Source organism: Chrysochloris asiatica, unplaced genomic scaffold (assembly GCF_000296735.1).
Source record: "Chrysochloris asiatica unplaced genomic scaffold, ChrAsi1.0 scaffold00125, whole genome shotgun sequence".
Classification (NCBI taxonomy): Eukaryota; Metazoa; Chordata; class Mammalia; order Afrosoricida; family Chrysochloridae; genus Chrysochloris; species Chrysochloris asiatica.
In genome coordinates, this window is record NW_006408643.1 from 5,078,119 (window position 1) to 5,104,970 (window position 26,852).

At 48.9% G+C, this 26,852-nt stretch overlaps 2 protein-coding genes across 2 annotated transcripts in view; one reads left to right on the forward strand and one right to left on the reverse strand.

The window, feature by feature from the left end:
* Positions 1 to 6,020: 6,020 nt before the first annotated feature.
* STAP2 (signal transducing adaptor family member 2) lies at positions 6,021 to 14,931 on the forward strand. Its single transcript, XM_006868929.1, has 13 exons — positions 6,021 to 6,122; positions 8,757 to 8,828; positions 8,988 to 9,110; positions 10,044 to 10,100; positions 10,542 to 10,642; positions 11,103 to 11,237; positions 11,706 to 11,775; positions 11,862 to 11,964; positions 12,084 to 12,149; positions 13,968 to 14,114; positions 14,199 to 14,291; positions 14,382 to 14,459; positions 14,867 to 14,931. Exons 1-13 carry the CDS (start codon positions 6,021 to 6,023, stop codon positions 14,929 to 14,931), a joined length of 1,212 nt encoding a protein of 403 aa, XP_006868991.1.
* A 439-nt stretch (positions 14,932 to 15,370) lies between these two features.
* Positions 15,371 to 26,852, reverse strand: part of FSD1 (fibronectin type III and SPRY domain containing 1) — an 11,975-nt gene continuing 493 nt past the window's right edge. Inside the window, exons 2-13 of the mRNA XM_006868930.1 lie at positions 26,145 to 26,240; positions 25,899 to 26,030; positions 23,783 to 23,884; positions 21,738 to 21,760; positions 21,466 to 21,587; positions 20,763 to 20,972; positions 18,985 to 19,083; positions 18,115 to 18,274; positions 17,733 to 17,812; positions 15,758 to 16,009; positions 15,572 to 15,660; positions 15,371 to 15,481 (exon numbers count right to left, since the gene is read on the reverse strand). Coding sequence (XP_006868992.1) covers positions 15,371 to 15,481; positions 15,572 to 15,660; positions 15,758 to 16,009; positions 17,733 to 17,812; positions 18,115 to 18,274; positions 18,985 to 19,083; positions 20,763 to 20,972; positions 21,466 to 21,587; positions 21,738 to 21,760; positions 23,783 to 23,884; positions 25,899 to 26,030; positions 26,145 to 26,240 — 1,476 coding nt within the window. The remainder of the gene's footprint in view (positions 15,482 to 15,571; positions 15,661 to 15,757; positions 16,010 to 17,732; positions 17,813 to 18,114; positions 18,275 to 18,984; positions 19,084 to 20,762; positions 20,973 to 21,465; positions 21,588 to 21,737; positions 21,761 to 23,782; positions 23,885 to 25,898; positions 26,031 to 26,144; positions 26,241 to 26,852) is intronic.

The following is a 26,852-nucleotide window of genomic DNA, read 5'->3' on the forward strand; positions in this document are numbered from 1 at the left end:
TGTTGCAGGGAGGGGAGTGTAATCATTGAGATGAAACAAAACGCATGATTGGTTGAATGTAAAGCTGATGATCTTGTCTGTTAACCTTTACTCGATTCACAATAAAAAGTTTAATAATAATAACATTCTATGATGGTTACAGGGCAGGACGAGGGATAATTACTCACAGGCTAGAGGGTATTCAGGAGCTCTGGTAGCGTAACGGTTATGAATCCGGCTGTGAACCGCAAAGTCAGCAGTTCGAAACTACCAGCTGTTCCATGGGAGAAAGATGAGGCTTTCTGCTTCCTTAAAGATTTACAGCCTTGGAAACTCTGTACAGGGTCGTTATGAGTCAGAACCGACTCCATGGCACACAGCCACCACCAGAGGGTATTCACCAATTGGCATGGATGACAGAGCAGGCAGTAAACAACATGAGATGGAGGTTATCAGAGAAAAGATGAGGTAGTGGGAGGCTCAGGGAGGGATGCAAGAGTTAAAAGCGAACATGAGGTAAAGTACTGTTAACTGTTGGTACATGGAGGGGATTGCAATCATGTAGTTAAGCAAAGTGTATGATGTGTTGAATATAAAACGGATCCTCTGCTCTGTAAACCTTCACTCAATTCACAGTAAATAGTTGGGGGGAAAAGTACGTTGTTGTTAAGTGTCCTTGAGTGTCCTTGAGTCAGTTCTGACTCATAAGGACCCTGTATAGCATGTCTGAGGCTGTTAATCACAGCAGGAGCAGAAAACAATATTAACAAAAAATAATAATAGTAAAGAAATCAATGGTGGACTCATCAAGTTTATTTATTCTTTCCTTAATCTTCTCTCCGCAATGGAAAAGGTAAAGGAAACAATAAATTAAATGTTTTTTATTTTTAAAGTTTTTATTGTGAATTAAGAGAAAGTTTACAGGGCAGATCATTAGTTCTACATTCAACAAATCATACACTTTGTTTCATTACAATGCTTATAATCTCCTCCATGTACCATCAGTTAACAGTATTTCTCCATATTTATTTTAGCTCTCTCTTTTTGTAAACACTCAGGCATATATAATAATTTACACCACTAAAGGGCATATTCTGCAAGCCTGCCTCCTGGCCGCCAGCTCTCAGTCCCTCTCTTTCCATGAATCTAGAGTCCTCAGCTGCTCCCTCTCTCCATGTCTCTGCCTCTGTCTCTGGTGTCGCTGCTTCTCCGGATAGTGTCCTGCATTCCGCTTGTACTCTTCTCCCTTGATGGTCCTAGGGTCCTCTGTTTCTAGATTATAAGATGAACTATTCTCCCCATTTTTATTACAAAACTTCTACCTTTACAATAGTGACAGTTGCAATTAGTCATGATAACAATTACTCACTATTGAATCATAAGAATCTTATTCCCATCTCTTTTTAGTAGACCCATCTAGACAAGATGAAAACTATTCTGTGGGGACTCTATCTTCCCTCACACACTCTTAAACTAAACTCCCTCTTGAAACCTTGTAAGCCAGTCACTTTGAGCCTTTCTCACCCCCTCATTTTAGGTAGCCAGTGTCTAAGTTGCCTGTCCCTATCTACCCTCTGTACAGAGGGGATAGCATTGGTCCTTGATGTGAAGACTCCTTTCCTCTATGTTGGTATTTTGAGCTACTACCTCCATGAGTATAAGTCAAGTTCATCAAATTGTAGCAATTTACCCTCATTTTCTTTCTTTCTTTTTTTTTATCTTCCTCTAGTCAAGTTCTGATTATCAAGCCATCGAGCCTAGGTCAAATGGGTGCTATCTACAAATTTGGGTGTTCTTGTGTGTCTCCCCTCACTTCATATCAGCGGGATGCTTCACTCTCAGATCTAGCCCTCTGTGGCTATGTCCTTGTCCATGGGCTCAGGTGTCCCCAGGTCTCACTACACTTTGAACCAACCAGCCCTTCCTCTTCTCTCTCTCATCTCCAGGTCAACAAGAATCTAAGGAACATAGTTGAACTCAGCCCATTTCTTCGTTGCTGCCACAAGAAATTAATCTTTTTTTAAAAGTCCAAGATCCAGTTGTATAACCATTGAGGAAACTGAATTTGTCATTTTAAAACTTCCACAAAGAAATCTCCAGGCCCAAGTGGTTTCATTGAATAAGTCTTCCAAATATTTAATGAATTAACACCAATTTCACGCGATCTCATCCAGAAAATTAAAGAGCCAGAGAACACTTCCTAATTCGTTTTATGAAGCTTGTATTACCCTGATACCAAAACCAGATAAAGACAGTTAAAAAATGAATAGAGACGGAAGCATCCTTAACAAAATATAAAGAAAGAGAGTTCAGTGATGCATAAAAGAATTATTCGTCATGATCGAGTGAGGTTTATCCCAGAGATAAAAGGCTGGTTTAATATTGTATTTAATAATCAATCAACATAATCCACTATATTTAACAGGCTAGGTTAGGCAGTATAATGGCCCCCAAAAGATACCCAAAGAGGTTTTGCGATTGTGGATTGGACTGAAGGTGTGGTCCTGGTATGGTGCTGTGGGTTAATGTTCTACACTGTATGGTGCTGTGGGTTAATGTTCTACACTGTATAGGTGGGCAGTTCAAGCTCACCAGCTGCTCTTTGGAAACCCTATACAGGGTCGCCATGGGTTGGAACCGACTTGACTGTTATTTAACAACAACAATCAGCCATCCTTAAAATATAGTGTATCTTGGATTATTCAGGGTAATCACGAAAATAAACACACACACACACGGACCCCCCACCCCAAATCCCTTGTGACTCTGCATGTTACAGAGTAATACTGCTCCATAGATTTTTCTTGGCTTTGTTGTTATTGTTGTTGTTAAGTGCCAATGAGTTGGTTGCAACCCATAGCGACCCTGTATAGGGTTTCCAAGGAGAAGCTGGTGAGCTTGAACCACTGGTCTTGCAGTTCAAACGACTTTGCAGTCTGACACATTAGACCACAGCGCCATACCTATGTTGTTAGGTACCATGGAGTCGGTTCTGACTCATAGCAACCCTGTACAGGGTTTCTGAGGCTCTAAATCTTTATGGGAGCAGAAAGCCTTATCTTTCTCCTGCGGAACAGCTGGTAGTTTCGAACTGCTGACCTTGAGATTAGCAGCCTGATTCGTAACCACTACGCTACTAGAGCTCTTTATGTTGTTATTAAGTGATTTATAGCATCTGGGCTTTCCAAGGAGCAGCTGGTAGGTTTGAACTGCTAACCCTGTGGTTAGCAGTCCTGTGCTTATCTTACAGCGCCACACCAGAACTTCTTGGTTCTAGTCTTTACAAAAGCAGAGCCCCAAGCCTTTCTGCTGTCGTATCACTGGATAGGTTTGAACTACCAACTTTGATGTTAGTTGTTATTAGGTGCCATTCTAGTCCCTTCTGTTTCATAGAGACCTGTGCCCAACAGAGCAAGACACTGCCCATTCCTGAGCGATCCTGTGTGAACGCATTGTTGCTCCCACAATCCACCTCTCAGACTTCCTGTTTGTCAATGAGCTCCTACTTTACCAGCATGATGTCTTTCTCCAGGGACTGGTTCAAAGTACACGAGGCAGAGTCTAGCCATCCTCACTTATTTTTAAAACACAAGGAAACTTTTCTTTTCAATTTTCCTCTAGAAATTTGCAGTCATTTTTATACTATGGGTTATTTTCTTGTTTTCTCTCTCTTTATTTCATTATAGCCACTCAGTGGCTCGAGCCACTGGGACAATCCTGGCTTCCAAGGAGCATTCTGGCTGTACTTCTCCTAAGACAGATTTATTTGTTCTTCTAGCTGTCCGTGGTATAAATATTCTTCACTAACATCATAATTCAAATGCATCAACTCTTCTTAGGTCTTCTTTAATATCTAGCTTTCACATGCACATGAGACAAAAGAAAACACCATGGTCAAGGGCAAAAGGGACCATCCAGGGACCTGTGTAGTCACAAATATCCTTCAAAGTGGGAGCGGGAGTCAGAATAAGGGAGACTGGAGAATGAGAAAGAGTGAAGTGATGTGAGGAAGGGCTCCTTGGTCACTGCTTAGAAGAGGAAAGACGGGACCAAGACCCTAGGAAAGCAGGCAGCCTCTAAAAGCTAGAAAAAGAAAGGAACAGAGACTCACCTCAGCGCCAGAAAGGAACACAGCCTGCCAACACCTTGGCTTTAGCTCAGTGAGACTTCTAGCCTGCAGAGCTTTAAGCTACACAATTTGTGGTCATTTGGTAAGAGAACTGTGAGAAATGAACACTCACACTGAAGAAGAGAACTCTCACAATCATATCTATTCATGAAAACAAAACCTTTGACACAAGGGGAACGGAGAATCCAACTCAAAACCAGTACAAGGCAGATTCTTACAAAGCAGAGGTCAGACATGCTTCCAACCTACAACCTTCTTTATCTTCTCCTGACCCCAACCATCTCTCCCACAGCACTCTCGGCTTTACATCTGGGTTCAATAATCCACTGCAATGGCCACACAGAATTCAGAACAATACTCACAATTATGGGGTTTCTTCAGGAAGTGAGCAGGGTACAATTCAGGATCTGAAACAACCCAATATGCAGCAGTGTTCCAGTGAGGACCGCCTCTTCTCTGCCATACTGCAGACACCTCAGACACGCCTGGGACCTCTTGTCTTCAGCCTCTCTCAGCCTTGTGGCCCGTAGCCTCTGACCTGCTTGGGAAAGTATTACAAAGCTCCTTTAGACTATCTGTAAAAACTCCTGCTTTGACGCTGTAGGATAAGCACTGGGCTGCAAGCCACAAGGTTGGCAGTTCAAACCCACCACCTGCTCCTTGGAAACCCTGTGGCATTTAACATCAACAACAATGTGCCCAAAGGACATAATTCTGCAAGTCAGTCTTTTGCTGGTAAGCACTCAGTTTTATTGGATCCACGTGCCTAGAAGCCTGCAGCTGCTCTCTCTCTCCATGCATGCCACCACCTCTACTTTCTGGTTTTCACGCTCCACTCTTGCTCTTCTTTGTTGATGGTCCAGAGATCCTCCGCTCCTGCTTCTGAGATGGCTCTTTTTAAGCCTATCAGGATGACAAAAGTAACCAATCCAGGCATTAGAGTCCTGTACACCCTATTTGCATGTTCCCATGCAATCATTTGGTGGGAATTAAGACTTTGGATAGAAAAGCCATATTAAGTAAATTCAAGGTACTACAGAGCCCTGGTGTGGCGCTGTGGGATAAAGCACTGGACAGCAAGATTGGTTTGAACCATAAGGTCGGTGGTTCAAATTCACCAGCTGCTCCTTGAAAACCCTATACAAGGTCACTATGAATCGGAATCAACTCAACAGCACATCACAACAACAACAACAGAAGGTGAAGATGATTTTACAGCCTGAAGAACAGAACCAATGACACTGCATTGTACATGTAAAAACTGTACAATGTGTGTTCTGCTGTATATATTTACACAATAAAATAAAATAATTTTAAAGAAAAATTCGTGATTAAAAAAAAAAAAGCTCTGCAAACTCAGGGTCTAGTTTGTAACTCCTGGGTGGTACAAATAGTGGACGTGCTAAATGAAAGGTTGTAAGTTTGAGTCAGCCCTGAAGTACCTCGGAAGAAAGGTCTGGCAATCTACTGCTGAAAACTGAGCTACTGAAAAGCCAATAGTTCTTAGTTCTACTCTGATACACATGGTGTCACTATCAGTCAGGGTTGACTCCATGACAACCAGGTGTTTGCGCTCTTAGAAGTGTCTCCTTTCTGTCCACATCTCTCTTGGCTCTGGCACCAGATTCCCTTTTTCTCCTTTCCAGTGGCGGTCCCTCCACCTGGTGCAGTCTCTCAGCGGGCAGCTCCTCCTCCACTCCTCCAGCGGGGAGTTCCCCCGGAGACCAGAGAAGCAGGATGGCCCTGGATCAGTGCCCTGCCCAGCCCAGCCCCCGCCCAGAGCTGACAGGGGAGGGAGCCAGGAGTCTGGCAGCTGACTGAGCTGAGGAAATTCCCTTGGAACCTGTTTCTCAGCTTCCCGACCCAGCTGGGCACCCACTGGAGGGAGAGGCCCGGACCCGGCCGACTGGCCATGGCCTTGGTCGTGAACCCACCCCGGGCCCCCAAGCCCAAAGGCACCCTGCCTTCCCACTACCATGAGAGCTTTCTGGAGAAGAAGGGACCCAGAGACCAGGTAGGACACTGTGGAGCCCTGCCCTGCTGGGCACCCAGGCAGGTATGACACCTCAGTCTCCCTACCTGGCCAAGGTGGGAGAGGGACTGGACATGCGCTGGGACCAGGGAGGGTTCTGTCCCTCTGTCTGTCTCTCCACTTGCACCTCCTCAGATTTGATCTCTGTCTCTGTGTCTCCCTGCCTGTCTCCATCTGTCTCTCCCTACCACTGTCTCAGTCTTTCTCTCACTGTCTCTCTCAATTATTTTGTGTGTCTCTTTGTGTTTGTCTCTCTGTCTCTGTGTCTATCTCTCTGTCTCAATCATGTGTCTCCATCTCTCTCTGTGTCTTTGTCTCATTTGTGTCTGTCCCTGTCTCTCTCTGTGCATTTTTATTCTGTTCCATGCTCTCGTTTCGTTTCTCACATACAAACAAGACCAGGAACTTCCTCCAGGAAATGGGGAGTTCTCTGAGCCCAGTGCCTCCTCCCTAGTACAGAACTATCTCCATGAACCTTAGCCACAGGGGTCAAAGGCAGGACAGGGTGTATGTGGGAACAATCAGGACTGCGGGCACCTTCGTGAGAACAGGATAGCGACTCTGGGACCAGAGTGTGTGTGTGAGTGTGTGTGTCCCTGCCCCTTACTTCCTTCAAAAACCCCATCCTTCTTCCCTCCCCTACTCTCATATTCCTTTCCTGATGCAGCCCAAATCATCCACATCCACTCCTTGCTCTTTTCTGCCCACCTCCATGCCTCCCACACCACAACCCCCTTTACCCAGAATGCTTTTCCCTCTGCTTCCCCCATCCACGCCCTTCTCACACCCAGGTCTTCTACAAGCAGTGCTAATTCTTTGAGCCTCAGTTTTCTCTACTATGAAAGGGGTAGAATAGGGAGGGCTGCAGCCACAGTTACAGGAGAGGGCTAGCTCTCAACAGGCTGTTGGACTTAACTTTGAGCAAATACCACGTATGAACCTGCCTAATCCTCATGACACCGCTGAACTGCTCCTTGTTGTTGTTAAGTGTTGTTGAGTCGGTGAGTTTGATCCACTGGTGAGTTTGATCTGCAGACCTTGTGGTTCAAACCGACCTTCAGGTTCATTGCTTACTCTACAGTGCCACACTAGGACTTCTTTCTGAACGGTTTGGTTGGTAATCAATTAATAAGTTGATAATAATATCATTTGTATTGCCATTTTATATCTGGGGAAACTGAGGCACGAAGAGCATAAATAAATAAATTGCCCAATGGCACATAGCTGACAACATGATGAATCATGTTCATGAGCCAAGCGTTTAACCAACTTGCTCTATTCCTAGTGCCTGAAACGCAGTAGGTCCTCAGTAAATGTTTGTTAAATGTATGTGTAGATGGATAGATTGATAGATAGGTGGATGGATGGATTTATGAATGGATGTCTGAGGAGATGGAGGATGAATGGGTGGGTGGGCGGATGAATGTATGGATGGAAGGATGTGGATGAATGGATGGGTTGGAGGATGATGGATGAATGAATGGATGGATGATGAATGCACAAATGGGGAATGAATGAGTGGATGGATGAATGGAAGGATGGCTGGAAGGAAGGATCGATAGATGCACCTACATAAGCACCAACCTCACTGTCATTATGGACTAATTAAAATGCCTTCTCCATCAGGAAGTCTTCCTAGATTTCCACAGTGTGATTTCATGGCTCAAGGTTGCTTCCTCCCTAGGGCACCTGCTTTCCCTGGCTTGGAGATTTTAGTCATTAACGTTTATAACATGATTTATTTAGAAAATAGGTTGTTTCCCACTCATCATTTTGCTCACAACAGAACTAGGTATAGACTAGGTGCCTAGGGAATACTGGGTGAACAAACCCAAGAATCCTTAGATAAACCTGCTCCTTGAACCTCCAGAGACTTTGGACATTTGGATTTTAGAACCCTGGGGAAAATCTTGAATCTGCAGAACTTCTAGACTCCAGAACTTTGTGAAATTCTGAAAGTGTAGATGCATCATCTAACTGAGAACCTGGGACCTAGGAGATACCAATATATATTCATGGGATGGATGGATGGATAGATGAGTGGATGGAGGTATGGGTGAGTGGGTATGTGGGTGACTGGCTGGCTGGCTGGCTGAAAGAGTAGATGGTCACTGGGTGGGTGGATGGATGAATGGAGGAAGGGAGGCTCCGATGGGTCAGTCGATGGGTGGGTGATTGGGTGGATGGATGGATGGATGGGTGAGTGGATGGGTGGGTGGGTAGATGAAAGGAGGAAAGAAGAGAGGGGTAATTGGATAGATGGATGGGTGGGTGAATCAGTGATAAACTATAAAACCAGTTAGCTCAAATCACTCCTGGACCTCCACTTACCGCTACAAACTGAAAGGTTGTTCATCCAATCAAGGTTCCCTTCTGGTCTTTCCCTGAAATATAACAAATCCTCCAGCTGCTGGGTCATGAGTGAGAGTAGGCAGGTCTCTGAGAAGTCAGTATTTGATCAAAAACCCAACGCAAGTATGTCAAGAATTAGAGACAGAATATCCAGGTCGACAGAACAGTTGGTGCAAAAGTCTTGAGGCAGGGAGGGGTAAGGTTGTTGGAAGTACCCAGTTTGGCCATCTCACCTTCTTGTCTTTCTCTACTTCTGGTCACCAGGATTACAAGAAGTTTTGGGCAGGCCTCCAGGGTCTCACCCTTTATTTCTACAATAGCAACCGGGACTTTCAGGTATGGACAAGAATAAAGACTCAGAAGGTGATCCTCCTTGTCTTTAAGGACCAAGCAGAGACTGTGGATGGTGTCCTTGAACTAATTAATAGCTATGTTTTTAGGGGAACTGAGGGGACAGGGCATGGTGCTCAGACCTCCTGCCTCTGTGTCCCCCAGCACGTGGAGAAAGTTGACCTGGGAGGATTTATGAAACTCACAGATGAGGTTCCTTGGGGGAGCTCACGTGACTTTGGAATCTACTTCAGCCTATTCCTTCGGAACCAGGAGATCAAGTTTAGGGTAAGTCCCTTGGGGGCTAGTAGAAGCAGCTCCCTCCCCATCATTCCAACTATTAGACAACCACTAGCATGATATGGTGACCTTGGACAAGTCACCCAACTTCTCTGGACCTCAGTTTCCTCAACTGCAAAATTGGATGATAGGTTTAGAGTGTCCAGTACAAAATCTGATCCACAAGGATCATTAAGTGTCATCATTCATTCTCTCAACAAATATTTATTGAGCACCTACTGTGTGCCAGGCGCTGTTCTAGTTGCTGGGAGACACTGGAGTGAACAATCTGAATGTTTACCTTGTACAGAGTGTCAGGTGGTGGGTGAATGCAGGGAAACCAGAGCTAGGGGAAAGGGAAAGAAGGGAACTGCAGTATTGAATAACGTGATAGGGAAGGTAAGGGGCAAGCAGTGTGGATCTCTGTGGAAGAGCGTTTTCCCAGCTTAGGGGACAGCCTGTGCAAAGGCTGTGAGGCAGGACCAGCCCAGTGAATTGGAGAAACAGAGAGGTGCCTCCCCACCCCCATCCTCCACTGGTTACAAGCAGAGTGAGGGAGGGGGAGATAGAAGGGAGGGACAGTGTTGTATATGTAGGGCCTTGTGGGCAGCTGGGAGACTTGGTCTTTTACTAGAGGGAGGTGGGAACCTTGTAAGAGTTTGGAGCATAAGAAATTAAATTATGTGTGTGCTCTTTGTCACAGTGTTGTACTATCTCTGGCTAATTTTATTTACATGTTTATATAACATTAAAAAAGAATAATCTAATAATCGTTCCCACTTAATTAAAGACTTAATATTCACAGACAGGATCTTAAATTAACCGTTGTTAACATTTTAACCTTCAAAACAACCCTTTGAAACAGGGGCTATTATTTCTCACCCCATTTCACAGATGAGTAGACTGAGGCTCATAGTACGGACTCTTCTTTCTCTCCCTTAGGTGGACAGCTTGGAATCTAGGGAGGTGTGGAAAGGTTTCATTTTGACTGTGGTGGAGGTAAGAGTGGTCTGTCTCTTCAGATGTCTTTTTGTCCATTCCCAAAAACCCCTCTAGAGTCTAGCACATCAGTCTCAAACTGGCAGACTGTGGGTCAAGGAAGGATGGGCATAAACACTTTTTTTTGTCTTGCCAACAAAGTACTAAAACATTTTTGATTAGCTGCCATCGTTGCAAAACCATGCATTTTAGTCTCATATTCGGGTTCCTTTTTCAAGCATTTATTCCTGGCCTGGCCCCTCCTCTTTTTCCGAGTCCCTTTCCGCATCTCCTGGTGCCATCTCTTCCCTTGAGGTCTCAGGCGACTCTAGGGCTCCCAAACCTGGTTTCCCATTCCGGCTCCACTCACTGACCTCAGTTTACCCGTCTGTGACAAAGACACAATCGCCCGTTCCCTGACGGTAGGGCGCGGTCGCTAGCTGTGCCCCAATATCCTTTCAGCTCCGAGTCCCATCCAACCTGACCTTACTGCCTGGACATCTGTATATGATGTCCGAAGCGAGGGACAAAGAGGAGGCGCGCCGAGCGATCGAAATGCCCTCGTGAGTGGCCCACCAGACCCGGGTGGGCAGCGTGGGCCTAGGGTAGAAGATGGGTCTAGGTTTGGGTCTAGGGTTGAAGACAGACTGCATTCAGACTGGGTTGGGGAAAATGGTTTCAGGGGGTGGGTCCAGGTAGTTGAGGGTGGGTCTGGGTCTTCAGGGATGGCTCTAGATTCTGGAGGTGGGATAGGGTTCCCAGGGGCGGCCCGGGGCTCCTGAGGGGCGGGTCTGGGGTCTTGTAGGGCAGGTCTGGGTTTTGGGAGGGTAGGACTGGGTCTTCAGGGACCCGACAATATTTCAGGGGACGGGTCATGTTCCGGGAGGGCGGGGCTTGGTCTCCAGGAGCTAGATCAAGGGCTGGGGTTCGTGAAAGAGGATTCAGCAGGTGTGTCTACGTGGTGGGTGGGTGGGCCCCTGGGGGCGGGGCCTATCTCGGAATGTGAGACGCGGCCCGTCGCAGGTGCTTTCTAAAGGTGAGCCGGTTGGAGGCGCAACTGCTCCTGGAGCGCTACCCGGAGTGCGGGAACCTGCTGCTGAGGCCGAGCGGGGGCAGTGCGGGCGATGTGTCGGTTACCACTCGCCAGACACTCAATGGGTGAGCATGCAGGCCAAAGGAGCCCGGGCTGGGAGGCGTGGTCCGGCACCACGTGGTGGGACCCGAGCGCAGCGGACTATAAACTGGTCAGCCTGTGGGCGCAGTCAGAGCTGGTGCGGAGGAGGGGCCAAAGTAAAATTTCCGAGACAGAATCAGTCCTCCTTCGAAGTGGTCGAAGACGTCTCTTGTCTGATCCACGTTGCGTGTGGAGTCAGAGTCTGGGGCTGGAATTTACCTGAGGAGGAGCGGGGAAGAGGCTAAAACAGGGGGTGGAGCCAGTCCACCAGGGGGCAGTGTCTTCCTTGGAGGTGGAGCCCGTAGGGGCGGAGTCAGGAGGTGGGCGGGACCTTTTCTGGGAGGTGGGGTCAGTAGGGGTTGGACATGTATTTGTAGACGGTGTCAGGACCCGGGGCGGGCATTTCCAGGGGTCAGCTTGGGAACCTGAGCCCATATCCCTGTACCCCACAGCTCACCCGTGGTCCGACACTACAAGGTGAAGCATGAGGGGCCCAAGTACGTGATCGATGTGGAAGTTCCGGTGAGCGATGGGCCGGGGCTAGGGCTGGCTGGATAAGTAAGTGCCCATCTCCGCACTGCCTGACCGCACCCCGCCTTCACTCGCAGTTCTCCTGCGCCTCACTGGACGCCGTGGTCAACTATTTCGTGTCACACACCAACAAGGCACTGGTGCCCTTCCTGCTGGACGACGACTACGAGAAGGTGCTAGGTGGGTGCGGCCTCGGGCAGCTGGGGGCGTCCGTGCCACTTCCGTTCCTGCCGCGACAGAGACCCTCTGGGCTAAGCCCAGGCCGCCGCGCCCCCTCCAGGCCGCCCTCTCTGTTCCAGGCTACGAGGAGGCGGACAATGAGAACGGCGAAAGAGTGTGGGTGGCTCCCTCGGCCCCCCGTCCAGGTGACACCCCCCTCCCCGAGGCCGCTGGGGCAGAAGGGGAAGAGGTTGGGACCCACATCTAGCTACACCCCTGACAGGGACCCAGACACAAGTTACCCAGATTCCGCCCCCAGCTCTATACGGGGTGATTGTGAGTTTGCCCAGCTGCTCCCAGGTCAGGGAGAGGTAGAGCTGAACACAAACATCCTAGTCTTCTGGGGTGGAACCTGAGGCTGGGGCCAAGGTGGTGGCGTCTAGAGTGGGAGAGAAGAGGGAGACAGAGTCAAGGAAGGCTTCCTGGAGGAGGTGCTATTTACTGAAGGTTTCCAAGGATTTCAGTGGATGCCAATGGTATTGGGGGTTCAGAGAGTGTACTTGAGCAAAGGCCCAGAGATGTAAGGGGGGATGTCTTAGAAAAGGGTGGGAGGCCAGTTTATGGAGTAAATATAGAGGGAAAAAGAGGGCTGTGGGTGTGGTCTTCTAGGGCTGAGCAGGTGCCCATATGCAGGAGGGTAGGTAAGTGTACACACACACCCTCACATACATGGTCTGTGTCCACCTACATAACCAGACCCTCATATCCTGACAGTTCTACACATACTTGAAGACATGTGTTCACACAGTATCTGTGTGATACACACTTATGCTGAATTACATCCATGGAGCCACATAATCCCACCCACTGCCTTCATGCCGGTTCTAACTCCTGGTGACCCTGTAGGACCAAGAAGTGCCTTCATAGGGTTTCCAAGACTGTAAATCTTTATGGGAACAGATTGCCACAGCTTTCTCCCAAGGAGTAGCTGGTGGATTCGAACTGCCCATCTTTCAGTCAGCAGTCCAATACTTAATCTACTGCAGACTCATTTACAAGCACAAATTCAGACACACACAGACATTTATAGTTGTGTATGCATGACATGGGAGGAGCCCTGGTGGCACAGTGGATTTATACATTGGGCTGCTAACCACAAGGTCAGCAGTTCAAATCCACTAGCTGCTCTGCAGACAACCCTATATAGGGTCTCTATGAACTGGAACCAACTACCACTAACATACAACTACCACTATCACTACACGATAGAGAGTTCTCAGGTGGCACAATGGTGACTGCACTCAGCTGCTAACTAAAAGGTTGGAGGTTCGAGCCCACCCAGAGGTCCCTTAGAAGAAATAACTGATGATCTATTTCTAGAAAAATCAGCTTTCAAAAACCCTGTGAGACAGTTGTACTCTGACACACACAAGTTGGGACTGATTCTGTGGACAACTAACCGGTTACAGATTACACGTAACACACACGTACAAACACCAAAGCATGTGCCTTCAGACCCTGCAGCATCTTAACATGTTTACACATTTAGAGCTGTGCTATGTGCATATACCCACATATGTATTTAATATGCATATTTATTAAATATCACTTATTTTCATGTTTATGCTACAAAGGAACATTATTGTTAAGTGCCATCGAGTTGGTTCTAATCCATAATGACCCTGTATAGGGTTTCTGAAAGTGGCTGGTGAATTTGAACCACCAACCTTGTGGTTCAAACCGACTGTGCAGTCCAGCACATTAATGCACAGCGTCACACCAGGACTCCACAAAGGAACATGTTGTTGTTGTTAAGTGCCGTCAAGTCGATTCCGACCCATAGAGACCCCCGTATAGGGTTTCCAAGGAGCAGCTGGTGAGCTTGAACTGCCGACTTTGAAGTTCAAACGGCTTTGCAGTCTAGCGCATTAACCCACAATGCCACACAAAGGAACAGACACACCCATGCACACAGGGTGTCCTTGTACTGGTGTACCCTGACCGTGTCTATCTTTTCCAACCAGGTCATGCGCCCCCTGCAGGTGGCTCTAAGCAGCCACTTTCAGACCAGCCACCTCCTCTACCCCTGCTGCCCCCACCACAGGATGAGAATTACGTGATCCCCATTGGAGATGCCCCGGCTGCGGCTGCCAGCTATGTGAATGATGAAGGTGAGTGCGGGTGACGGGAACTGGGCAGGTGGCACTGTGAGTGGGCTCAGCATGACATGCCACACCTTACCTCTATCCACACAGTGCCGTCCCCTAGTTGGCAGGTGACTCCAAAGCCCATGAAGCTGGTAAAGGGGCAAGCAAAGGCCCCAAAGCCCCCCATGATGCCCAAGCCAGGTAGGTGCCCCTTCCCAGCACTGCGCCCCGACTCCCTGCCCATGAAAGGCAGAAGACCTCAGCCTTCACCACCTGCCCTCTCCTCAGCAGAGCACAGGGTTCTCAACGGTGGCCTGTTGGCCAAAAAACTGACAAGCAACATGGCCCAACCCTTCTTCCCTGCAACAGGTAAGGACCGGCAAGGTGGACGTGGGACCCCTGCCATTACCTAGGGCCCCGCTTGGTTTAATGCCATTTTGAGATTCCTAAGTCTTTTGGGGGAGGCCCTGAATACCACAAACAATTAAGTGCTTAATAGCTAGCCAAAAGGTTGACAGTTTGAACCTACCCAAAGATGCTTCGGAAGGTTTGGCAAGCTGGTTCCAAAAGGTCAGTGTTGAAAACCCTATGGAGTCACCCGACTTGAAGTCAACTGAACAGTAACTGACAACAAAGCTTTTTGAACAAAGGGCCTCCTTGGTTTTCACTTTGTACCGGGCCCCATACATTCTGAAACTGGTTCTGGATGGATGTGGAGGGGACAGGACATGGATGGTGTTCCTGGATCATCTCAAGTCTCAGGTGCCCACCCCTAGGACTGGCCGATGTAACTGCAGAGCTGGAAGAAAAACTACAGAGGAGGCGGGCGCTGGAACACTGAGGTTGGACATTCAAGGAGACTAGCAGGCCAATCTCCTATATAACACGAAGAACTGATCCTCCAGTCCCTGTATTAAAGCCCGTAACCCCACGACCCATGTGTTTGGCTTGGCTTGTGAAGAGCGTCCATTTAATGACTACTTCTTGTTTGTCCCCACTGCTTCCTAATGAACTTCTGCCCAGCAAAGCCCTGACCTTGTAAAAAAAAAAAAGAAGCCCATTTTACAGGCAGCAAAGTTGAGGTTCAGGACAGTACCACCTAGTCCAAATAACCAGCCCCACAACCTGGCCAGTGTTTGACCTTTATTAGGAGGCAAGCTGGGGGTGCCTGCTCCCTGGTGGTGCCCCCAAAATTAGGAGTTAAGGCTCCAAGCAGCAAGTGAGAGGAGGGTCCCAGATGAGAGATCTGGGGCCCCCAAGGACAACCTGGTGGTGAAGGTCTAGGTGAGGCTAGTGTTAGAGCTGCTGGTGGCACTGCCCCGTTTCTGCAGGCAGCGTACGGAGCTAGGCACCTGCAGGCCCGTCGTCACCTGGAAGCTGCCACACCACACCTGGGAGGAGGGAGAAGAGGGAGGCTGAGATGGGAAGCCGGTACCCAGCATCAACCCCTTCAGGTCCCTGGGCTGTGGGCAGGGCCTCACTGTGAACGCAGGCAGCAGGGGCTGAGTGAACTTGGCCTTGAACGTGTGCAGCAGCTGTTTGGTGCGGGCGTTGTAGAAGGACAGGAGGCCTGGACACAGGGCAGAGGGGTGGGATGAGCGGTCAGGGGTGGGCAGGGCTGTGGAGCAGAGTCGAGTGGTGGTGGGGGGAGGGGCGGTCCGGGTCACCTTGGTGAAAGTCGCAGTGTACACCCAGACAGTCAGGCACGGGGATGTCCAGGGTCTTGGCTTTGTTGGCGTGCTTGGCGGTGAAGGTGACCTGCAGCCAGTTGTTGACGTGTAGGCACCAGGATGCTGCGGTCTTGCCCAGCTGTTCAAAGCGGCCCAAGCTACGGTAGGCCACGCCCACGCCGAAGGCCTTGCTGTCTGGCTCATAGCGCACCTCCCAGTACTGCTCCCCGCTATCGATCAGCGTGTCCCCTGTGGGGTGGCAGAGCTGGATAGAACCGCAAAAGGGCCTTCCACCAATAGACAGCTGCCCAGCTGCTCCGCAGGCCACAGCTACTCCCTCCAGATACTCCCGGGGCCCCAGCTATTCCTCTGGGCTTCCTCCACTCCCAGCAGATACTGAGCCCAGGTACTCTCTAAGCCTCAGATGCTCCTTTCAGATTTTCAACAAGCCCAAGCAGCTCCTTCCAGATAACTTCCAGAGACAGGGCCTCCAGTTCCTCCCCACGATCAGAAGCTCCTCTACCCTCATTTCTTCCCCGGAAACCAGATAATTCCCAGATTCCTGCTCCTGGCTGTCTCTTAGCCTCCCAGATACTCCTCCACCACAGATACTCCCAATTCACAGTGGCTCCTTCCTTCCCACCACACTCTGAAGCCAGATTCTTCCCAGACCCCCAACTCCTGGTGGAGGCCAGATTCTCCCCAGACCCCCAACTCCTGGTGGAGGCCAGATTCTCCCATGCCTCAGCATCTTCTGAGGCCAGGGGTCCCCCAGGTACTCCCCAAGCCAAAGTTACTCTCCTAGAAGTCAGATACTCTTCAGGCCTTGCCCATCTCTCTGGAAACCCTCTGAGTTTTGATTTCCAGAAGCTCTCCGAATCTCAGCTAAGCCCTGAGGCCCCGTGCTCCCGAGACCCCTAGGAATCCGGATTCTTGCCTGTTTTTCAGCTGTTTACCAATCAGTCCAGCTGTTCCTAATGTTCAGCTCCTTCCCACACTGTGGTCCCGGCCGGCTCACAGCTCATCTCCCTGTAATATCTGCGCTCCTCACCAGACACAAGGTTACCCAACATACACATTTCTTCTTCTAGTCCGGCTCCCCTCTGGTTTCAACTACTCCCCTAATTACATATTGCCTAAGCTCTTTGCTAAGGATTAGCTGTTTCCCTCTCCAATGTCAGCCACTCTGTAGGTAACCTCATACTGTCACCTGCTTCTTCTCCAAACTGACTAGTCCTAGGTTGTTGTTGTTAAGTACCGTGGAGTCGGTTCCGACTCATAGCGACCCTGCACAGGGTTTCCGAGGCTGTAAATCTTTATGGGAGCAGAAAGCCTCATCTTTCTCCCACGGAACACCTGGTAGTTTCGAACTGCGGACCTTGAGATTAGCAGCCCGATTCGGAACCACTACGCTACCAGAGTCAAAAGTGCTCCATAGAAAATCCAGTTCTCCCTACAACTTGAACATCCTCCCAGGCACCAGCTTCTTACCCCTAGACAGGGTACTGACCACACTGTCTTCCTTATGGCTCAGCCTCTTTCCCCAGCCCTTGACTGGACAGTGGTAATTCCCCTAAATGCCATTTCCTCCACGGACCCCAGCTTCTCCTTCCCAGGATCATTGCTCCTATGGTGCTGAGTCCTCCGATGCCAGTGATTCTCACAGCATGTCCTACTGAGGAGCTACTCTCCGCACATCCTGAGCCTCTCCGCTCTAAGCTTCTGATATGCTTCAACTTCTCCCCAAACCCAACTACGCCATATGCAACAGTGTTTTCCAGTTACTCTCCAGACCCCAAGAAATCGCAGTCTTGTCCGCAGTGTCTTTCCTTAACTCCATAGGTTCTGGCTTCCCCCAGTCATCTCTCATTCCCTAACTTCCCAATGCCCCAGTGCCATAGTAACAGAGCAGTTTTTATTTTTTCCCCTTACTCTTCACCCATCACCCAGACCTCCCCCCACCCCTCCTTACCTAGCACTGTGTAGGACTCAGCTGTGAAGCGATCCCGTCCCCCACGACCTGAAGGCATCCTCTTGGGTGATGGAGTACCTCTGTGGGTACAGGGAGAAAGGAATGTCAGCTTAGGAAGACGTCCCTGAAAGTATTTGAATCTTTTCATATATTAGGTCCAACATGTCCTCAAGCCAAAGTTACTCTCCTAGAAGTCAGATACTCTTGTGATCTTGGCCACTTAGAAAACCCCTATTCAACCATCAAAACCCAGTTCAAAATGTCCTCTCCCCTCATTCATTCATTGGGTTCCCCTCACCCCAGTTCTGATCACATGGACTGAGTGTGTCTGTCCAGCTTGATCTTCTCTATCAGAGACTTAGGGGGGCGGCGGGGTGGCTACCTGGCTGGAGAGTTGACAGGAGACGCTGTCCGCCCCTTGCCGTCTTTTTCGCGAGCCTTGATATCCTGCACCTTCCCACCCATGGCGTCCCACTCCACGGACAGTTCATCCACCCGCAGGTTCTGGTGGGATGTGGACGCATCCAGGCGGAACATGAACGCTGGTGCCGGCCAGATGCAGGAGTCACAGAGATGGGGGACACCCCAGAGACACGGAGAGAGACAGACAGTGACCAAGACAGACCAGAACAAGGACAGACACAAAGATACAGGGACTGAGACAGACCAAGCCTCAGAGAAACAGAAAGACACACACACACACACACACACACACACACACACAGAGAAGGTTAGGGCCAGGGGACAGGACAGGACAGGTGGGTGAAGGCTGAGGAGTGTTGCTTAAAGGTCTCTCCCCAGGTCTGGAAGTATTTTCAAACCAATTGTGCTGCTCTGAGTCTCCACTGAGGATGAATTCCAGGAAAGGGAGGGGCTGGGCTACAGCAGGAAGGGGCAAGGTTAGACTGCAGTAGGTTCTGGAAGGCTCTGGTATCTGTCTTCACTACTGATTTCCCATCCCTCCCCCAACTCTGAAGAGGACTTTTTGGGGAAGGGTGTGTATGAGAGAGAGTGTGAGCATATAAAAGCCATCCACATATAATGGGGTCAACCTCAAAAGCAAAGATAAAAGCAGGTTACACAAACATTCAGGCAAAGGAAGCCACCTTAGACTGATCCCTGAGCTTCCTAGCAGCCAATGCAACAAGGGCTATAGTGCCCCGATGAGAGGATATGAATTACACACTGATCTCTAGGACCCAGGGAGAGAGAGACTTGGAGGTGAAACAGGACAGGGGTGGAAGCCAATCACCTGGTGTCTCCAGGGTCACTGGCTCAGAGAACTCGCCTGAAACCGCCTTGTTGCAGGCCTTGACACGAAAGTTCATGTATTTCATGTCAAATTTGAGACCTGAGATGCAAGAGGAGAATATTAACATTGTGCGCATGCTGAGTGATTCCCAATCAGTAGTCATGCAGTGGATTCTGACTCCTAGCGGATGACTCCATATGTGTCAGTATAGAACTCTGCTCTGGAGTGTTTGCAGTGACTGAGTTGGACCTATTTGGAAATAGATCTCTAAGGCTTTTTATTGCAGTATCTCTGGGCGGACTTGAACCTCCAACTTTTTGGTTAGCATCTTTATGTTGTTGTTATGTGCCACGGAGTCAGTTCCGACCCATAGCGACCCTGTACAGGGTTTCCGAGGCTGTAAATCTTTGCGGGAGCAGAAAGCCTCATCTTTCTCCCGCGGAACAGCTGGTAGTTTCGAACTGCTGACCGTGAGACTGGCAGCCCGATTCGTAACCACTACACTACCAGAGCATCCTTACAGGACTTAGATATATCATTAGAAGAAGCTAGCTGAAAGATACACTTGACCTTGTCGTTTCCTGAGAATCTACAATTATTTCAGAATAAAAAGTTACACCACCACCACACCACAAAGGCGGGAGGGCCTGAAGGAGAGGTTAGTGGGATCCAGTAAAAATAGGGCGTGTTTATTTTGATTCCCACGCAAAGGACAAGCCAATAGCTTCTCAGGGCTTTTGGCTGTAGGATAACTTTTCTCTCCTGCAATTAGCATGCTCATTATTAACCATGTATGCTAATTACAGCTAAGGACTAAACTAATTACAGCCCCTGAGTAAACTGGTGTATGGTAGTAGTTATTTCCTCAGCTAGTCTCCCCCGCCCCTGGGGGTTCCTCCTACTCAGAATGGCTTCTTAAAGACATCGGGAATCCCCAATGTTTCACTTCACCAGACCTTCCCCCAACCAGCTGGTGGATTCCCTAGGCTTTCTGATCTCTTATCCTTGCCAAGGGAATTCCTAGATATCTAAAATGTGCTCCCCAAAAGAGCACTACCCTAAAAAGAAGGATTTTAGTCTGCTCTACAGGGGGCCCCAGTGGCACAGTCGGTTAAGCAATGGGTTGATAACCACAAGGTCAGCAGTTCAAAACCACAAGCTGCTCCAAGGCAGGATGATGAGGCTGTCTGCTCAGAAACCCTATGGGGCAGTTCTACTATGCCCTCCCTATAGGGTCGTCTGGTTTTGGATGTACTGTGAAGGCAGGTGCCCTGGCAGTAAAGTGGTTAAAGCTCATGGTTGCTTATGGAAACGTCGGTGGTTCAAACCCACCAGCTGCTCTTTTGGAAAAAGATTAGGCAGTCTGCCCCTGTAAAGAACGAGTCTTGGAAACCCTAAGGGACCGTTCTATTCTATCCTATAGGGTCACCTAGAGTCAGAATCCACTTGATGCCAGTGGATTTAGTTTTGGTTTTAAATAAGAACAAAATCATATTCATTATTATTATTACATCCTCAGAGTCCTGACCAGCCCAGCCATATGGTTTTCACACCCTTTGAGTTTTATGGGGCTTCAACAAGGCCCTGGAGTCCTGGTATGGTGCTGTGGGATAACTGGACTGCAAGGTCGGCAGTTCAAACTCACCAGTCGCTCCTTGGAAATCTATACAGTATGGCTAAAGGCAGAATCAACTCGAAGGCACTTAACAAGGCCCTACGAATAATGGGGGAGAGGGCCCAGAAGGTGCGTCCCCAGGATCAGCAGGGGCGGCTCTCACCCATCAGCGTGTACTCCGTTTGCCGGATGCCCTCGATGACCATCCAGGGCTGGTCCTCCTTGAGGCGGGGTGGCCCCTCAAAGTTGGTCCGCCGATACTCCAGGACGTAGTGGTCGATCTTGCTATCTTCGTCCGGCATGCGCCAGGCCAGGGTTATGCAGTTGTCCGCCACCAGGGACTCGGCTAGGTCAATCACTGGGGCACCGGGCACTGCCCAGGGCAGAGGGGACAGGGGATCAGGGGTCTTCTAGAAGTTCCACCCTTGAGGATAGGGCCCCTTCAGGGTCTGCGATGTATGCGGGGCCGCCTCAAGATTCCAACAAAGTGGGAGACACGGCAAGTTTTCTCAGGGTTCTACCAACCAGGGAGTAGACCTCAGAATTCCACCATTTAGTGGCAAAAGGCCTCCAGAAATTTTCTATGTTAGGGCGTGACTCTCTTAGGGCTCTGCTATTGGGGGAGGCGCTTGCTCAGGGTTCACCTTAGGCCACGTCCTTAGGCTCCACCCCTGGGGCAGGGCCATCACAGACTCCACGCCCCAGGGTGGGGCCACCACACACACCACGCCTCCAAGGGCGGGACCCGCAAGACTCCAAGAGAGCCGGCAAGGCTTTCTCATTAAGTGACCAAGTCCTCCTTCTTACTCCAGGACCCCTATTGTCAGGGTCTAAATCCCAGGCCCCCAGGAAGCTCCCCCTCTCACCAGGCAGGAACTTGAGCGCCTGCAGCATCTGCCGCTCTTGTGCAAAGTCCACCATGAGGTGACTCATGTTATCGCTGACCTTGGCTTTCAGGGACAGCCGGAAGGCCGGGGCCATGGTCACACTGCAGGGAGAAGGAGGGGAGGCCGCTGCGAGGCGTGTCAGGGGTTCCAGACAGGATGTTGGAGGGGAATATGTGGGACGCCCCCCTTGGTGTTCCCACCTTCACACCAGGGGTAGGGCACTGGGGTGCGTGCAGGTGTTAGCATCTTACCCATCTTTGATTTGTTTGGCAGCCTGCAGAGAGAGAAAAAGTGAAACTCAGTCTTCTTTCAACTGAATCAGAAAGCCACTAGACCCACTAGATAGATGGGAAGACTGAGTCCTGCCGAAGTCACAGAGCAGTAAAGCAGGAGGAGCCCTGATATCTCTGCCCCCACGCTGTGTCCCAAGAGGGTGAGGAGGGCAAAGATAGAGCCCCCCCCCCATCCCCACCTCCTGCCCTGTGGTCACTACCTGGCCAGATTCAGCCGCATAGGTTCAACTTGTATTTTAGATACACAATGAATACATTTGTATTCTGAGTATGCTCCTTGCAAGGCCTGAGAGATCCTTAAATTTCATGGGGTAGTCTTACATTGCTACATGGGAATTTCAGAGAAACAAACAATTTTTCATTTCCAAAAACCTCAAAAGTTTTAGAGTAAGTACGTCCCATGCCATAATTGTTGCTGTTGTACCAACTCATAGCGACCCTATGCACAAGACAACGAAACATTGCCCAGTCCTGGTCCAACCTTATAATCACTGATTACTACACTTGAGCTCATGAGCTCTGGTAGCATAGTGGTTGCGAATCGGGCTGCGAACCTTAAGGTCAGCAGTTCGAAACTACCAGCTGTTCTGTGGGAGAAAGATGAGGCTTTCTGTTCCCATAAAGACTTACAACCTCGGAAACCCTGTACAGGGTCACTATGAGTTGGAACCGACTCCGCAGCACATAACAACAACAACACTTGAGCCCCCATTGATGCTGCCACTGTGCCACTCCATCTCGCTGGGGGTCTTCCTCTTTATCTCCGACTCTCAACTTTTCCAAAAATAATCTCCTTCTCCAGGGACTGGTCCCTCCTGACAATATGTCCAAAGTAAAGAATATGATATCTGGCCATCCTGGCTTCCAAGGAACACTCTGGCTACACTTCTTCCAACACAGATTGGTCGGTTCTTTTGGCAGTCCATGGTACTTTCAATATTCTCCTCCAACCCCATAACTCAAACGCATCAATTCTTCTATGGTCTTCCCATGCCGTAATGGGACATACTTATATGAAATGCTGCATGTGATCTACTAATTCAAAAATGAATTCGTTGTTAAGTCTGAAATTTACAATTTAAATTTGAATTCCAGATAAACAACAAATCAATTTTTAGTATGTTTCACGTCATCTTTGGAGTCCTGATGTAGCACTGCAGAATAATCACTGCCCCATAAGGTCATCTGAGCCGCAAGGTTGGTGGTTCAAACTCACCAGCCACTCTTTGGAGACCTTCTACGGGGTCACTATGAGTCAGAAACAACTCAACAGAACTTAACAACAATACCATGTGATTTTAAATGATTTGATGTCCAATTGAATTTCAGGTAAACAAAGAATAATACTTTTGTGTAACTACATCCTTGTGGCACTGTAATTAAAATACTCAACTGCTAGCCAAAAAGTGTGGGGTTTGATTCCAGCTAACCACTCTGGCAAGAGGAAATTGTGACAATTCGCATAAAGATGACCCAGCCCCAATTGGAAACCCTACGGGGCAGTTCTACTCTGTCCTACTGAGTCGCTGTAAGTCAGAATGGATCAAACAGCAATGGAATTGGTTTTGGTTTATGTCCCAGTCCATGCACTATTGGTACAAATGTCCTCTAAGCATTGTATTAGATATATTGTTAAGTGCCATCGAGTCAGTTCCAACCCATGGCGACCCTGCACAAGGGTTTCTGAGGAGCAGCTGGTGAGCATGAATCACCAACCTTTGTGGTTCAAACCAACTTTGCAGTTCAGCACATTAACCCACAGCAACATTTGTATACTAAAATGCTTTGCTCTAATGTACAAATTTCATAGAAACAACTCATTTTTAATTTCATTTTTAGTGTAAGTATGTCCCAGGCAATATTTGGAACACATTTAATACTCGATCTTGCACGGACCATATTTATACTAAGAAATTACTGATAGATGGTCTGAAGGTCAAGTTTAACAAGGCATCCTGTATGTTATTTGATGACCTTCCAAGTACAGAATCTGGGGAGCTCACCTGGGGAAAGTCCCCACTGTCGGTGGCCTGGAGGGTCTGGTTGGCGATCTCCAGAAGTTCCTCAGAGCTCTCCAGGGCCCGTGTGCAGGCAGCCAGCTGGTTCTAAGGGTGACATGGTACCACACATTGGCACAGAGCCAGACACCTCAGCCTAGGTTGCCCCGCTCCCTTCAGGACACAGGGTGATGGTCACTAGACTGCACAATTCCTGGGGATGGGACTCTGGGATTTAAGGCCCAGGATGTGTAGCTACCGTCTGAAGGCGCCCAGCTTGGAGTGAGTGTGAGACCCATGGGAGCTATGGGAGATATCTGAGTTAGTGGGATACCATGAGATCTGGGAATTGTTGGGAAACAGTGTGTCAGGAAAGAGAAAGAAGGGGATGAATTAGAGGTGATCAAGAAAGAGTATAGGAGGCACCCCCTCTATACACAGAGTAGACAGGGATGGGCAACTTGGACATTGGCTACCCAAAGTGGGGGTAGGGGGGCTACAAAGGCAAGAAGTGACTGGCTTACAAGCTTTCAAGAGGGAACCTAGATCCAGAGGGCGTGGAGGAAGGTAGACTCTCCACTGAATAGTATCCAATCTGTCTAGGTGGTGCTGATGAAAGGAAATGCTGATCGGTCTCTTGTGATACAATAGTGAATAATTGTTATCAGGACTGACTGTGAGGGTTGGAAATGTAAAGGTGGATATTTTGTAGCTAGGAGGGGAGTGATGAACTTTTCAGTCTAGGAGGGGAGATCCCTGGGACCATCAAAGGAGAAAAGCGGTAAGCGGGACCCTACCCAGAGAAGCAGTGATGCCTGAGATGAAGGCAGAGAGGATGACATGGAGAGATGGAGCAGCTGGGGACTTCAGACACAGAGAGGGAGAGGGGCTGCGTGCTGACAACCAGGGAGCAGGCTTGTAGTGTATATACCCTTTGATTGGTTGATGATGCGTGGAGGGGACTGTAACCATGGCAATGAAACAATATACGATAGATAGGATGAACGTAAAACTAATATTCTCCCATGTAAACTATCACGTAATTCACAATAAAACATTTAAAAAAAGAAAGAAAGAAAGAGTGCAGGAGGATATGGGGGGCTGATGGATCATATATGGATTGAATTGTGTTCCCCAAAATGATGTGTTTTGTAAATCTTACTATTGTTGTTGTTAAGTGCTGTTGAGTCTGTTCCAACCCATAGCGGCCCTGTATAGGGTTTCTGAGGAGCAGATGGTGAACTTTAAGCACCGACCTTGAGGTTCAAACCGACCTTGTGTTCCAGCACATTATCCTGCAGCGCTACACCAGACTCCAAATTTTACTGTACATGTGGTTCTAATACCATTTGGGCATAGGGTTTTCTATACTATAAGCCTTTCCCTAGAGACTGAATTCTGTCTTTTTCAGGTGGCTAATTATGGAGTCCTGGTGTGGCGCTGTAGGATAATGTGCTAGACCACAAGGTCGGTTTGAACAGCAAAGGTAGGCAGTTCAAACTCACCAGCTGCTCCTTGGAAACCCTATACAGAGTCATTATGAATCAAAACCCACTCAGTGGCACTCAACAACAACAACAATTGTGGTGTTGGCAAAGAACACTGAATATACACCATGGACCACCAGAAGACTGATGAAATCTGTTTTGGATGAAATACAACCAGAATCTTCCTTAGAAGTGACGATTGTTAAGACTTCATCTCTTGTACTTTGGATATGTTATCAAGAGAGACCAGGTGAAGGATATCATTCATGCTTGGTAAAGTACAGGGTTAGAGAAAAAGAAGAAGCCCCTAATGGAGATATGGGGATTGTGAGGATGGCGCAAAAGCCAGAAGTGATTTTGTTCTGCCATACATGGGGCTGCTCTGCGTTGGAACTAACTACACAGCTCCTACCAACAGCCTCCTAAAGTGTGAGAAAATCCATTAGTTCCTTAAAGCCAACAGCTGCACTAAGTCATTAAGACAGCCAAGGAGGGGGTGAGGAATGGGGATTGCAGATTCTAGACACGGAAGACACAGGGGCATCTCCAAAGTTGGGGTACTGAAGGAGGAGCAAGTTTAGAAAGAGATGATGCCAGCTGGGCCCTGGGCAGCCTTCCTGCCTGCCTGGCCCTACCTGCAGCTCGTAGGTGCGGCTGGCGCGGTCCTGTTTGATTTTCATGAGCATACTCTCCTTCAGTTCCTCCAGGGGGGCCAAGAGAGACTGGAACTCTGCCTCCAGGTCCTCTTGCACTTTGACCGAGTTTGCCTGGGAAAGGACACTGAGGGTCAGAATGGCCAGAAAGGCCCAAATCCCTTTTCTAGATGGAAACACTAGGGACAAAGATGAACAGAAAGGCTCCTACCCTCACTCCCTCCTCACCTCCACGTTCAGTAGCATCTGCTTGAGGGAGTAAATAAAATTCTGGATTTCTTCATTCTTCACAGCCAGGGTGGTGATGATCTTCCGCAGAGCCTCCTAGCCCGGCGGGAGGTGGGGGAAACCATATCCAGCCCCTGAGTGAGCTTCTCTGATTGAGCTGGTGCCCCCAACAGAGACTCCCCCTCCCCAGCTCTACCATCCAGGGACCCAGGTAGAAGTGGGGCCACAGGGCTCTGGCAGGACAACGCCTTGCTGTGCGTGAGAACTGTGAACACACCCATTTTACAGAAGAGGTAAGTAAAGCTCAAGGCCAGTCTTTGAGGAAGACACACAGACTGGGGCCTGAACTAGGTCTGCCCCACCACAAAGGCTACAACAGCAGGTATCTGGGTCCTGAAGGTGGAGGGGGTGTGATCTGGGGGAAGAGGCTAGACAGAAGAAAGAAAATCCCAGAGGGTAAGTGGCCTGCAAAAAAATGGGCTGATTGGAGAAAGGGCTAAGTATGCAAAGACACACCCTAGGGGAGGTGGGCTAGCCTGAGATTAAGGCCAGGGGGATGGGAGAGCTGGAAGGTGGAGTTTATCTGGGGGAAAGGAACTACCTGAGCAATGGGATTAGCAGGGGAAAGGGAGATGACCTGGGAGCGAGGAGTGTTTGAGGACAGAGGATGTGGAGGTGGGAGCAAGAAGTGGTGTGGAAACTGGGTGG